The sequence below is a fragment of the Pristiophorus japonicus genome, chromosome 4 (genome assembly GCF_044704955.1).
Source record: "Pristiophorus japonicus isolate sPriJap1 chromosome 4, sPriJap1.hap1, whole genome shotgun sequence".
Classification (NCBI taxonomy): domain Eukaryota; kingdom Metazoa; phylum Chordata; class Chondrichthyes; family Pristiophoridae; genus Pristiophorus; species Pristiophorus japonicus.
Window position 1 is genome coordinate 237253171 of NC_091980.1, and position 15371 is coordinate 237268541.

The window sequence follows — 15371 nt, forward strand, 5'->3', positions numbered from 1 at the left end:
GGATAAATGTGAGGTTATCCACGTTGGTGGTAAAAACAGAGAGACAGACTATTATCTGAATGGTGACAGATTAGGAAAAACGGAGGTGCAACGAGACCTGGGTGTCATGGTACATCAGTCATTGAAGGTTGGCATGAAGGTACAGCAGGCGGTTAAGAAAGCAAATGGCATGTTGGCCTTCATAGCGAGGGGATTTGAGTACAGGGGCAGGGAGGTGTTACTCCAGTTGTACAGGGCCTTGGTGAGGCCACACCTGGAGTATTGTGTACAGTTTTGGTCTCCTAACTTGAGGAAGGACATTCTTGCTATTGAGGGAGTGCAGCGGAGGTTCACCAGACTGATTCCCGGGATGGCGGGACTGACATATCAAGAAAGACTGGATCAACTGGGGTTCAGAAGAATGAGAGGGGATCTCATAGAAACGTTTAAAATTCTGATGGGTTTAGACAGGTTAGATGCAGGAAGAATGTTCCCAATGTTGGGGAAGTCCAGAACCAGGGGTCACAGTCTAAGGATAAGGGGTAAGCCATTTAGGACCGAGATGAGGAGAAACTTCTTCACCCAGAGAGTGGTGAACCTGTGGAATTCTCTACCATAGAAAGTTGTTGAGGCCAATTCACTAAATATATTCAAAAAGGAGTTAGATGTAATCCTTACTCGGGGGATCAAGGGGTATGGCGAGAAAGCAGGAATGGGGTACTGAGGTTGCATGTTCAGCCATGAACTCATTGAATGGCGGTGCAGGCTCGAAAGGCCGAATGGCCTACTCCTGCACCTATTTTCTATGTTTCTATATTTCTATGTTTATATATGTAGGTAGGTATTAAAATGAAATCTGGGTGCTTAAACACCACAGCGTGAGAGTTTAAAAAAAAAGATATAACCCTAATTGCACATAACCCAAAACATTTTTAAATAGCTGGCACAAAACAGGCGCAGCTTTTAAATTAATGCAATACCAAAAAGACTCAAAGCACATGTGCATCATTGTAACGTTTTCAATACCTGCATATCTTTTAAAATAGTCTCACTAAATTGAATAAATATATTCAAGACATAATTAAATTTCATGTACTTTGTATACATGAAATCCTAAAAATCTTAGTTAAAAAATTAAAATGTATTGCATGATATACATTAATGTCACTAAGTGAATCCTCAGATTGAATTTTTTAGCCAATAAATAAGTTTGTTGCAAAGCTAATAAATTCAAGACCTCATAGAAACTACATCTGTTTAATTATAACATCCAATTTTTCAAAGATGAGGTTTCAAATTAAATACACGCCATCATAAGTTTGATCGATTTTAGATCAGTTGAAAACAAAATCACAATGGTGTCAAAATTTTACAGCACAGACTTAAATGCTACATTTTCTCCTCCTCACATGCAAGATTTTTGTGTTTCATTATTTTCACTGTGTAGGTATGTACAGATTCCTGGAAATATTATCAAGATTTACTTTTTCAATCCACATTTGGTATTAACACTAAAATTTATGGGTACAAGAGCCACTACATGACTAGATCACAAAATCCAGGCTGGCACTTAAATGCAGTACTGAGGGTGCTGTCTTTTGGATTAGATGTTAAACCAAGACCCCATCAGCTGTTTCAGGTGGACATAAAAGCTCAGATTTCCCGGTGACCTGGCTAATATTTATCCCTCGACCAACATCACAAAACAGATTATCTGGTCATTTGTCTCATTGTTGTTTATGGGATCTTGCCATGAACAAATTGGCTGCCATGGTTCCGTACATTACAACAGTGAGCATACTTTAAAAGCACTTAATTGACTGAAGCACTTGGACATGCGGAGGTTGTGAAAGGCATTATATAAATGCAAGTTTGTTCTTTCTTCTTCACTTTAAAAAAAAAAGTACGTTTCCATTAGTGATGGTCTCTCTCAAAGGCCGAACTGACCAACTTGAAGCTTTCTTGGTGGATGGGAAACTGAGAAAGGCGAGCATGTCCCCCCACGTGATGTGTTTCCGAAACAGATTCATATTTTGACTGAAGTCTCAGGGAATAATTCTTAAGACGAGTATGCAAACAAATCTCAGAATATCAAACAACACAAGTTACAAGATTCTTCTCAGATCCCACCTCGAACATTTTTTATGGCAAGTCAATCAAAACAGAAATTCAGCATTCAGACAGAAGAATCCAAAAGTAAATACAATAGTTGCAAAGAGGAAGACAATTCAATGGTCTGAGCATCTCCTAATCATATGGCTTGAGCTCCAGAGCGTGAATCTCCCTTTCTTAGTTGTGAGGTTCACTAGCTCTCAAAATAACCCACTAGTTGAAAGTCATGAGGGGTTTTAATGGAAGGGGCTAGGGAGAAGGAAGGGAGCTAACTCTATCCAACAAGCACAGGTGCAAAAAGTAACGAAAAAGGCTAATGGAATGTTGGACTTTATCTCAAGGAGATTGGAATTCAAAAGCGAGTAAGTAATGCTTCAGCTGTAGAAAGTCTTGGTTATAACCCATCTCGATTACGCATCAGTTTTGAATATGGAACCTGAGGAAAGATGTATTGGCCGGGAATTTGCGATCAGCGGCGAAGTGACAGCCGCTGACCTCGATGAAAGCTTCCCACAAAGATCTTGCGAACTCTGGCGCAAATTTTAGCTTTCTATACCTTAATTTGACTGTAGCGCCGTTAAAAGATGACTGAGTGTACAGCAACAATGATGTCATCAAGCTGTCTAAGCAGCCAATCACAGTTAAGAATTCTCAGACAGCAAACCAGGAAATATAATGCACTGATTATTATTTCACTTTTTAAAATTTTACAGAGAGCAAAATAAATATTGGGACTTACACATGGGGTTGAGGGAGAAGCTGAAATATCAAACAACTTAAAAAAAAATACTGATGCCTAAATTTTTTTTAAATCATAATGGAGATAATTGACATTCCACAAATATAAAATGTGTATTTCAGGGCCAGGACGGTTGTTCAGCAGTCAATACGCCGTTAAAACCCCCGTTACACCTATTGCAAAAAGGCTTAACTTTTCAATGTAATGTTTAAAGGTGATTCGATCAGAAAAGCTTATGTCGTCAGTTGAACTGATGTCACTGACTGCCGGCTATAAGGAGCTCCACAGCGCAGCCTGTGGCGAAGCAGAGAAAGACTGACCACAACTTCAGGATATTCGCATTTATCTGCGCATGCGCTAAATCCTAAATCTTGAAGTTACGGTCAGTTTCAAAGGGGTAATGATGGCAAACGCTGACAGTTTTGCCGTCATTACCACCCCAAAATCCGGACCATTGTATTTTTGAAGGGGTAAAGTGTAGGTTCACACGAATGATATTGGAGCTTAAAGGGTTAAATTATGGTAGCCTGTATTTCCTTGAGTTTAGCAGGTTGGGGGGTGATCTAATCAAGGTGTTTAAAATGATAAAGGGATTTGATAGGGTAAATTTAGAGAAACTATTTCCTTTGGTGGGAGAATCCAGAACAAGAGGGCTAATCTTAAAATTAAAGCTAGCCCATTTAGGAATTTTTCCATACAGTGGTGGAAATATGGAACACTCGCTCTCCCAAAAGGCTCTGGATGCTGGGTCAATTGAAATTTAAGATGGAGATTGGTAGATTTATGTTGGGGGTGGGCATCAAAGGATATGGAACAAAGGCAGGTAAATGCAGTTGAGGTACGGATCATCCATGATTTAATTGAATGGTGGATAGGCTCAAGGTGTTGAATGGCCTACTCTTGTTCCTAAATTAATCCCAAAAGTTGGGGGGGTGGGGGTTATCATGTTCATGACTTAGATCACAGGCTTTTGAACAGGAGCCTATGATCTTAATCCAACAAGGCTAGTGACTGCTCAAACCATAAGTAACTTGTATTTCTATAGCACCTTTAACATAGTAAAATGTCCAATGTGCTTCACAGGAGTGTTGCAAGACAAAATAAATAAATTTGATACCAAGCCACATAAGAAATTACGGAATATCATCAAAAGCTTGGTCAAAGAGGTTACGTTTTAAGGAGCATCTTAAAAGGAGGAAAGAGAGGTAGAGAGGCAGGGAGGTTTAGGCAAGGAATTCCAGAGCTTAGAGCCTAGGCAACAGAGGCACGGCCAACAGTTGAGCAATTATCAGAGATGCTCAAGAGGACAGAATTTAAGGAGCACAGATATCTCGGGAGATGTGAGGCTGAAGGAGATTAGAGATAGGGAGGGGTGAGGTCATAGAGGGATTTGTAAACAAGAATGAGAATTTTGAAATCGACGCAGTGCTTAATTGGGAGCCAATGTAGGTCAGCGAGCACAGGGGTGATGGGTGAATGGGACTTGTTGCGAGTTAAGATACGGGCTGCGGGGTTTTGAATTACCAAGTTTACGTAGGGTAGAATGTGGGAGGCCAGCCAGAAATTCGTTGGAGTAGTCAAATCTAGAGATAACAAAAGCATGGATGAGGGTTTCAGCAGCAAATGAACTGAGGAAGGGGCAGAGATGGGTAATGTTAAAGAGGTGGAAATAGGCGGTTTTAGTTATGCCACGGATGTGTGGCCAGAAACTCATTTCAGGGTCAAATATGACACCTCGGTTGCAAACAGTCTGGTTCAGCCTCATTTAAGGAGGGGGACGGAGTGCATGGCTATGGAATGCAGTTTATGGTGGGGACCAAAGACAATGGCTTCGGTCTTCCCAATATTTAATTGGAGAAAATTTCTGCTCATCCAGAACTAGATGTCGGACAAGCAGTCTGACAATTTAGAGACCATGGAGGGGTCGAGAGAAGTGGTGGTGCAGTAGAGCTAGGTGTCTTCGGCTTACAGCTTTATTTGACAACACCCCAAAAATGGTTAATAGGATTCAGCGTGCTTATTTTTCAGACTCAAGATTGCCAATGAGAAGGAAAGACTGGAAGTGAAGGGAGAACCATCCGTGGCTAACTAAGGAAATAAGGGAGTGTATCAAATTGAAAACAAAGGCATACTATGTGGCCAAGACTAGTGGGAGGCTAGAGGATTGGGAATTTTTTTTAAGCCAGCAGAGAACAACTAATAAAATGATTAAGAGGGGGAAGATAGGTTATGAAAGTAAATTAGCACGAGATATAAAAACAGATAGTATGAGTTTCTACAGGTACATAAAAAGGAAAAGAGTGGCTAAAGTAAATACTGGTCCCCTAGAGGATGAGACAAGGGAATTAATAAATGGAGAACAGGGAAATGGCAGAGACGTTGAACAAATATTTTGTATCGGTCTTTATGGTAGAAGACACTAAAAACATCCCAATAGTGGATAATCAAGGGGCTATAGGTAGGAATTTAATATAAATCACTAATGAAGTAGTACTAGTAAAATAATGGGACTAAAGGCAGACAAGTCCCCTGGACCTGATACCTTACATCCTAGGGTCTTCAGAAGTGGCTGCAGAAATAGTGGATGCATTGGTTGTAATCTACCAAAATTACCTGGATTCTGGGCTGGTCCCAGCAGATTGGAAAACTACAGATGTAACACCCCTATTTAAAAAAGGAGAGACAGACAAAAAGCAAGAAACTATAGACCAGTTAGCCTAACATCTGTCATTGGGAAAATGCTGGAGTCCATTATTAAGGAAGCAGTAGCGGGACATTTGGAAAAACATGATTCAATCAAGCAGAGTCAGCGTGGTTTTATGAAAGGAAAATCATGTTTGACAAATTTGCTGGAGTTCTTTGAGGATGTAACGAGCAGGGTGGGTAAGGGGGAACCAGTGGATTTCCAGAAGGCATTCGATAAGATGCCACATAAAAGGGTACTACACAAGATAAAAGCTCATGGGGTTGGGGGTAATATATCAATGCTGGGTCCTCAACTATTTACAATCTATATTAATGACTTGGATGAAGGGACCGAGTGTAATGTAGCCAAGTTTGCTGATGATACAAAGATGGGTTGGAAAGCAAATTGTGAGGAGGAGGAGGACATAAAAACATCTGCAAAGGAATGTGGACAGGCTAAGTGAGTGGCCAAAAATTTGGCAGATGGAGTATAGGGCCCCAAGTTTCCATATGATTTGCTCCTGATTTTTAGGAGCAACTGGTGGAGAACGGAGTATCTTAGAAATCGCAATTCTCCACATTTAAGTTTTCTGCAGTTCTAGTCATTTAGAACAGTTTCACTTTTGAACAGAGTTTTTTTCTTCAAAAGGGAGCGTGTCCGGCCACTGACGCCTGATTTGAAAGTTTCCAGTGAAAACGTACTCCAAAGTAACTTAGAATGGAGCAAGTGAAGATTTTTGTAGGCCTGAAAAAACCTTATCTACACATTAAAAAATCAGGCGCAGGTTACAAATTAGGCGTCTGGAACGAGGTGGGGGGGGGGGAGGGAAGGGAAGTCATTAAATTCTACAATAAATCCTTAGTTATACTTATACAAATATTATACAAATAATTCCAACCTGAATAAAAATTTATAAGCAAAGAAAAGATTAAATAATCCATGTTCCTACCTGTGTGAAAGTGCTTCAGGCAGGGAGAATGCTGCAGGAAGCCTCAAGTTGAGGCAGCCGTTCCCGGGGGGAAAGGCAGTGAGGGCCCGCCCGACCGACGGCAGCAGCCGTTCCCGCGGGGAGGGGGGGGGAAACGCAGTGAGGGCCCGACCGACCAACGGCAGCAGCCGTTCCCGCGGGGAGGGGAGGGGAAACGCAGTGAGGGCCCGACCGACCGACGGCAGCAGCCGTTCCCGCGGGGAGGGGGGGGGAACGCAGTGAGGGCCCGACCGACCGACGGCAGCAGCCGTTCCCGTGGGGGGGGGGAGGGGGGGGGAAACGCAGTGAGGGCCCGACCGACCGACGGCAGCAGCCGTTCCCGTGGGGGGGGCGGGGGGGGGGAACGCAGTGAGGGCCCGACCGACCGACGGCAGCAGCCGTTCCCATGGGGGGGGCGAACGCAGTGAGGGCCCGACCGACCGACGGCAGCAGCCGTTCCCGTGGGGGGGGCGGGGGGGGGGGGAACGCAGTGAGGGCCCGACCGACCGACGGCAGCAGCCGTTCCCGTGGGGGGGGGAGGGGGGGGGGAAACGCAGTGAGGGCCCGACCGACCGACGGCAGCAGCCGTTCCCGTGGGGGGGGCGGGGGGGGGGGAACGCAGTGAGGGCCCAACCGACCGACGGCAGCAGCCGTTCCCGTGGGGGGGGGGCGGGGGGGGGGAACGCAGTGAGGGCCCGACCGACCGACGGCAGCAGCCGTTCCCGTGGGGGGGGGGGGGGAGGGGGGGGGAAACGCAGTGAGGGCCCGACCGACCGACGGCAGCAGCCGTTCCCGTGGGGGGGGGGGGAGGGGGGGGGAAACGCAGTGAGGGCCCGACCGACCGACGGCAGCAGCCGTTCCCGACGGCGGGGAAGAGGCAGTGAGAAGGCTGCAGGAAGCCTCAGAAGTTGAGGCAGCCATTCCAGAGGCCCCCCTGCCGTCAGTCGGGCCTGTCGGGAAACGGCTGCCTCAATTTCTGAGGCTTCCTGCAGCCTTCTCACTGCTGCAAGAAGCCTCAGTGCTGATCATGGAAGGGCAATGTGGTTTTATTAAAAAATGATAAAAAATGAACAGCTGCAAAGAACTACAAAAATGGCCGAGTGCCAATGTTTCCTTCACACTGCGCGTGCGCGAACGCTCCAACGCGCACGCGCAGGGTTGCCGGCACGAAAAAAACTCATTTAAATGGTACCCGCCCCCTCCCACTTACAAAATCGGCGCGAGTGGTAGGCTCCGCCCCCTGCACGCCACGCCAGGCAGACATAGAGCTGCAAGGCGCTCGAGAATAGCGCAGTTATTTTTAGGCGTTGTTTTAGGCGCGATAAACGGGCGCCCAGCTCGGAGGGGCGCCTGTTTTGCCGCGTGTGGAAACTTGGGGCCATAATGTGGGAAAATGTGAGGTTATCCACTCTGGCAGAAATAGAAAAGCAAATTATAAATTAAATGGAGAAAAATTGCAAAGTACTGCAGTACAGAGAGACCTGGGGGTCCTTGTGCATGAAACACAAAAAGTTAGTATGCAGGTACAGCAAGTAATCAGGAAGGCAAATGGAATGTTGGCCTTTATCGCAAGGGGGATAGAGTATAAAAGCAGAGAAGTCCTGCTACCACTGTACAGGGTATTGGTGGGGACACACCTGGAGTACTGCGTACAGTTTTGGTCTCCGTATTTAAGGAAGGATATACTTGCATTGAAGGCTGTTCAGAGAAGGTTCACTAGGTTTATTCCGGAGATGACGGGGTTGACTTATGAAGACAGGTTGAGTAGGTTGGGCCTATACTCATTGGAGTTCAGAAGAACGAGAGGTGATCTTATTGAAACTTCTGATAATGAGGGTGCTCGACAAGGTGGATGCAGAGAGGATATTTCCACTCAGTGGAAACTAAAACTAGGGGACATAGTCTTAGAATAAGGGACTGCCCATTTAAAACAGAGATGAGGAGAAATTTCTTCTCTCAGAGAGTTGTAAATCTATGGACTTCTCTTCCCCCGAGAGCTGTGGAGGCTGGGTCATTAAATATATTTAAGGTGGAGATAGACAGATTTTTGAGCGATAAGGGAGTAAAGTGTTATATGGAGCAGACAGGGAAGTGGAGCTGAGTCCATGATCAGATCAGCCATGATCTTACTGAATGGCAGAGCAGGCTCGAGGGGCCAAGTGGCCTGCTCCTATTTCTTATGTTCTTCAGGAAATATTAAAGTTAAGGGGTTGCGCAGCTTTAACTATGGTCAGTTCAATTCTAAGCAAGCACTGAAGCCTGTGGCTAACAACGAACCCAAATCAGCTCCGTTATCCTATAGGAAGCTAATGTAACCCTGCTATTTAAGAAAGGAGGGAGAGAGAAAACAGAGAGCTACAGATCACTTAGCCGGACATCAGTAGTTGGGAAAATGTTAGAATCGATTATTAAGGACGTGGTAGCAGGACACTTAGAAAATAATAAGAGAATTGGGCAGAGTCAACATGGATTTATGAAAGGGAAATCATACTCGACAAATCTGTTGAGTTTTTTGAGGTTGTAACTAGCAGAATCGATAAGGAGGAACCAGTGGATGTCGTGTATTTGGATTTTCAGAAGGCATTCAATAAGTTGCCACACAAGAGGTTATTGAACAAAATTAGGGCTCATGGGATTGAGGGTGATATACTCACATGGATTGAGGATTGGTTAACTGACAGAAAACAGAGTTGGAATAAACGGGTCATTTTTGGGTTGGCAGGCCGTAACTAGTGGGATGTCGCAAGGATCGGTGCTTGGGCCCCAGCTATTCATAACTGGCATCAATGATTTGGATCCGGGGACCAAATGTAATATATCAGTTTGCTGAAGATACAAGACTTGGTGGGGATGTAAGTTGTGAGGAGGATGCAAAGAGGCTTCAAGGAGATATAGACAGTCTGAGTGAGTGGGCAAGAACATGGCAAATGGAACATAATGTGGAGAAATGTGAAGTCATCCACTTCGGTAGGAAAAGTAGAAAAGCAAAGTATTTTTTTTAAATGGTGAGAGATTGGGAAATATTGGTGTTCAGAGGGACCTGGGTGTCCTTGTACACGAATCACAAAGTTAACATGCAGGTACAGCAAGCAATTAAGAAAGGATGTTGGCCTTTGTTACAAGAGGATTTGAGTACAAGAGTAAAGACGTCTTACTGCAAATATTTAGGGCCCTGGTGAGACTGCACCTGGAGTATTGTGTAGTTTTGGTCTCCATACCCAAGGAAGGATATACTTGCCAGTGAGGGAGTGTAACGAAGGTTCACCAGACTGATTCCTGGGATTGGGGGGGGGGGGGGGGGGGGGCGGGGAATTGTCCTATGAGGAGAGATCGAGTAGACTAGGCCCATATTCTCTTGAGTTTAGATGAATGAGAGGTGATCTCATTGAAACATACAAAATTCTTACAGGGTTTGACAGGGTAGATGCAGGGAGGAGGTTTCCTCTGGCTGAGAAGTCTAGAACCAGGGGTCAGTCTCAGAATAAGGGGTTAGCCATTTAGGACTGAGATGGAGAAACTACTTCACTCGAGGGTGGCGAATCTTTGGGATTCTCTACTACAGAGGGCAGTGGAGGCTCAGTCATTGAGTATATTTAAGACAGAGATCGATAGATTTTTGGGATATTAAGGGAATCAAGGGATATGAGGATAGTGCAGGAAGGTGGAGTTAAGGTAGAAGATCAGCCATGATCGCAGTGAATGGCAAAGCAGGTTCGAGGGGCCAAATGGCCTACTCCTGCTCCTAATTCTTATGTGCTTATGTTCTTATATCCTTTCACAGCTGCTTAAGGCCACCATTTCCTATCTGAGCCAATGTCTAGCCAATTTGCAGTTACTTCTCCAAACATGCTCACTATATTAGTGTTTGACTAGCAATATTCTTTTAAAATAACACTGTTATACTCAGCTATTGAAAGGTTAGGATTTAAAAAAAAAATCTGTTTATAGTTGTGTTTATTGTTGATTTTTAAGGTTTGCGCATCAAAAGGTTTAGTTTATTTACGGTTTCTGATGGACATAAAAGTTTACATCAGTCTTTTGAGTACAATGATGTTCAGTTCCAAAGACTGATTGCTCTGAATACAGTCGATTAGAATTTCCCCTCATCTAGGAAATGTAATTACAAACATATGTTTGTGCTTAACTGTTAGGCTCAAAATATCACCTATTCCTGGTATAGTATAATCCTGCAATATACAGTACGTTGTAGAAAGAACAGGAAAGTAATGTATAAAAAGTGAAAATTTGTAACCTTTCGTGGCAGAATTTCCCTCTTAGTGTAGATTGTAAACCAAATAAAGGTTCATGAAAAAGACAAAGACCAAGAGGCAGAGCGCTGCTGGTAGCTAATACAACTTCTAGTTGGGTTTCTGTGCATCACACAAGACATTTCTAATATTTTATACTTCTGGACTGATTTGTGCATTAGTAACAGGATAACAACAACTTGTATTTATATAGCGCCTTTAACGGAGTGAAACGTCACAAGGAGCTTCACAGGAGTATGGTGAGATAAAAATTTCACACCAAGCCCACACAAGTAGAAATTAGTACTGGTGACCAAAAGCTTGGTCAAAGAGGTATTCTTTTACGAGCATCTTGAAGGAGGAACGAGAGGGAGAGAGGCAGAGAGGTTTAGACAGAGGGTTCCAGAGCTTGGGGCCTAGGCAACAGAAGGCACGGCTACCAATGGTTGAGCAATTATAATCAGGGATGCTCAAGAGGGCAGAATTAGAGGAGCACAGACATCTCAGGAGAGTTATGGGGCTGGAGGAGATTACAGAGATGGGAAGGGACGGGGCCATGGAAGGATTTGAAAATAAGGATGAGAATTTTGAAATTGAGACGTTGCTTAACCGGAAGCCAATGTAAGTCAGCGAGCACAGGTGTGAGTTAGGACATGGGCTGCTGAGTTTTGGATCACCATAAGTTTACACATGTGGGAGGCCAGTTAGGAATGCATTGGAATAGTCAAGTCTAGAGGTAACAAAGGCATGGATAAGGGCTTCAGCAGCGGATGAGCTGAGGCAAGGGCAGAGATGGGCTACGGAGTTGGAAATAGGCGGTCTATGCTGTGGATATGTGATTGAAAGCTCATTTCAGGGTCAAATATGACACCAAGGTTGCGAAAAGTCTGGTTCAGCCTCTGACAGAAGTTGGGAAGAGGGATGGAGTCAGTGGCTAGGGAACGGAGTTTGTGGCAGGGACCAAAAACAATGGCTTCGGTGTTCCCAATATTCAATTGGAGAAAATTTCTGCTCATCCAGAACTGGATGTCAGACAAGCAGTCTGACAATTTAGCAGGAGATACTTCACGGAAGGTCTTATCACTAATACGGAGTTTATTCCACCCATATTGTACACCAAATAGATTTCTTCGGACTCCACACCCAACTTCTAATGCACCAATGCAGTCTTTTGGTACTATTATTTTGAAACCGAATATTAATCAGTGCCTTTCCTTGTAATCCTAACATTTTTGTATCTTAAATCACAAACTACATATGGAAACATTCAAATTCTACCTTCCCATCCCCCAATGTGATCTCAGATTCACAGACTAGAATAGTTTTCTCGTTGCTTGCTGAATGCATGCATAAATATCCTAGCAGCAGAGCATAGTACTGGAGGCTGTCAGCAAATGGCAGTACAGACAGCTGCCAAGTCTTGCAGGCTCCGTGCTCTAATATGGAACAGCTGGAAGAGGACTGTGCATTCTTTTCTCTGAGTAAACACTAAGGGCTCTGTTCAGTATCCTACTGCAATCAAGCCGAAAGAATTCCACCAATCGGTGAACACAGACTTCTATTACTTCTCCCCAATACACCCTTTGTATTCCCAGAAAAAAAATGAAGATATACATAATTTGATCTGGTGCTGCAACTTTTAGTCAATTTTAAACAACTATTTGGGCACAATTCTTCCAGGTTCCACAATTCCATAAGTCAATCTTACCACATTCTGCATAGAGCAGGGTGAAACATTATAGTACAAGGATTTTTATTTTTCATAATATTTTCAGCCTCAGCTTCAAGTATGGCGATGTGTCTCTCCAAACGGAGATTGAATATTAAATTTTCTAAATTATTTGCTGAATAATGTCTTGCATTATATATACTTGACATTTTATTTCAAGTGTACAAGTCGACTCAGACTTTTAGCCTTCACTCTTGCGAGCTCAAATGTGAGTGAAAAGGGCGCTATTCCTAAAATCACTATGTTCCCAGTAGCGATTTAAATATCCTCCTTTTGATCTGACGGTCAAATAAATATGAAATTACGAAATTCTTAAATAGAATAAAGTTTGATATTTTTATTTAACCAGGATCTGTATTTGTGCGCGGTACAGTATAAAGCTACGTGTAACTAAAAGATCGGAAAAGAAACCAAGCCACGTTGTCCAGAAAGCACAGGATACCCAGACTCTACGTGACATGACTGGGTTATTACACAGGAAATTGCAGAACAAGATGCATCAAAGCGTTTTACTCCTTACGTTGATGTGATGTTACTTGTATACCACAATAAATACACCAATTGTCAATTAGACGGTTATAAACCACATTTGTATATCGAATTACTAATTTGCAAGTGTTTCGCTTCAATCTCGGATATGAACTAGGGAAAAAATAATTAGTTGCATTAAACTTACCAGGATCATTTGCCTCTCCCTCGAGAATGTGAAGCTCGGTACAATCGGACAAAGAATGCTCTAGACAAATCTGAAGGAAACGAGCCTGGGTCCGGCTCACTCGTTTCAACAGGGATAACAAAGCTACAGTTTGTTCACATTCATTCCACCCTTTAAACCATCCTGCAAGAACGCCGACTTGATCTCGAAACATCATGATTAAGGAACAGCCTCAGCACTCTGCGAGTTTATATCGTTGGGATTCTTCGACACAAGACACCCCCCAGAAAAATCTCAAGCTCAGAAGCATGTAGAGGAGGGGTTGTCACATTTTTGTGTGTGGATCGGGTTGCAATTTTTTCTTTCCTTTTCGGTAGAATAACGTCACTGTTGACACGCTCCCTCTTCCTCCACGGCAAGCAACAGCGGGACAAAAATCTAGCAGGCACTACAAGTATATCACCTGTCAGAATTAGCAGATCTGAGGTTCTAGATCTCCTCTCCCCACGGTGTCAATTTTAATCCTCAACGCCCGCATTCCCATGCATGGTCAAAACTGGAAGGGAATTTAAAAGAAAACGGCCGTTGAAATTTACCATCATTGAATGATAAATAGTTCAAACTTTACACTGAAGCGATGGCTCTCTGATCTCACTCCCCTCTGCCTGCAGTAACTAGCATTATTATATGCAGTAACTTCTTTAGGTTCGTAATTAAGCGTCCAAAGAGCCCAGTCTACAAACAACCCCGAAACGATAAGATAATATTGTTTGAAGCGACATATTTATACAAGACTGAAAGAGCAGCCAGCAGACGGTGTTTAAATGTTTTCAAAAGCAATGCAGAGCAACGCAATTCCTCTGGGTTTAGGCCCAGTGCAGACTGACTGAGACTAAAATAAACTATCCACCCAAACCTCAAATACGCGATCGTCTGCAGCCATCGCCTTGCCCGGGATTTTCCATGTCAGCTTGGCAGCATGAATCCCACCATCAAACCCTCATGATGGACCTTAACCACGTTAATATTAATGGTGCCCTGCCCCGTGCAATACTGCGGAAACTCACAGCAACTCCACAGGCGTCTGCCAGCGAGAGCTGGGGCAGTTCCATTTACAAACAGGCGAGTTTTAAAATATAGTTTCTTATTTTTAATATATAAAATGAACGCTCCGCCAAACGACTACTAGGAAAAGTTAGGCTGTGGTAATGTGAGGGCTGAAAGGGAGAGGATCTCGGGTTCGGTCATCAGCAAAAATAAAGGCTCTTTAATACCCAAACGTTAACAAAAACCCCACACACAGTTTTTAACTGATCCTCAAAACAAAAAGTAGATCCTCAAAGCGGCTAAAAATAACATGAAAGGCGCAGTGTGTGTGAGGATTATTAATAAATGTGACTCAGAAGGACTCCTCCCGGTTACAGCCGCCGCACATCCACACTAACCTGGTGCGAGCACGGCACAGGCCGGTTAGGCTCGGCACGGCACGGCACGGCACGGCGGGCACTCGGCCCAGATTCACTTGGCGCCGCTCCGTGGGGCCATGCCGGCGGTAACCGCCGTCGTCGCCACAGCTGAATTTATTTTTAGGCTTGTACCCGGCCGCTCCCTCCCCACACACTGATCATTAACATACAGCATTACGTCATGGGCCGGCCAGAAATAGAGGCCGCGGCCCGCCCCCGGGTATTTATACCAAGCTGGGCTTCCCTTCCCTCCGCTTCGCACTTACCGGCCTGTCTCCGCGCTCGCCCCCCCCACCCCACACACACACACAAGCGCGCGCAGTGCCGCTTTTAATTGGACAAGAAGGTGAAGTTCCGCCAGCGATTTATTATTATTGTTAACCCGCACCTCCTGCTCCGGCGGGTTTTGGACTGCGGGACCCCGTTCCTTTAGCAGCTGAGGCCGGCACAGAATCGGCGCCGCTGACTCCCCTTCGCCAGCACCCTTACTGTTTACATATGGTGAGGCGTGCGGCCTATCGGCTCCGGGCGCGCTCCCCGGCCCAGCTGGGGCAGAGAGGGCAGGGGGCGGCAGCGCACGTGATCGGGCTCAATGCCTGGTGCGGGTTTTTAGCTCGCTCTGTAATCATCATCATCATCATCATAGGCAGTCCCTCGAAGCGAGGATGACTTGCTTCCTCGCCAAAAAGGGATGAGTTCACAGGTGTTTCAATGAAGCACCTAATATTCCAGGTCCCGAACTACATGTTGAAGGGTGGAAGATGCACACCAGCCACCACGCGGGCTTGACC

At 44.7% G+C, this 15371-nt stretch overlaps 1 protein-coding gene across 3 annotated transcripts in view; it reads right to left on the reverse strand.

The window, feature by feature from the left end:
• Positions 1-15134, reverse strand: part of samd4a (sterile alpha motif domain containing 4A) — a 218623-nt gene extending 203489 nt beyond the window's left edge. Inside the window, exons 1-2 of one of the 3 annotated variants that reach the window (XM_070879186.1) lie at positions 14969-15134; positions 13136-13670 (exon numbers count right to left, since the gene is read on the reverse strand). In XM_070879186.1, the coding sequence (XP_070735287.1) occupies positions 13136-13331 (196 nt within the window). In that variant the 5' untranslated portion in view covers positions 13332-13670; positions 14969-15134. Of the gene's footprint in view, positions 1-13135; positions 13671-14559; positions 14782-14968 lie in introns of those variants that run through there. The other 2 variants (XM_070879185.1, XM_070879188.1) reach the window with 2 other exon arrangements.
• Between the last annotated feature and the right edge of the window lie 237 nt (positions 15135-15371).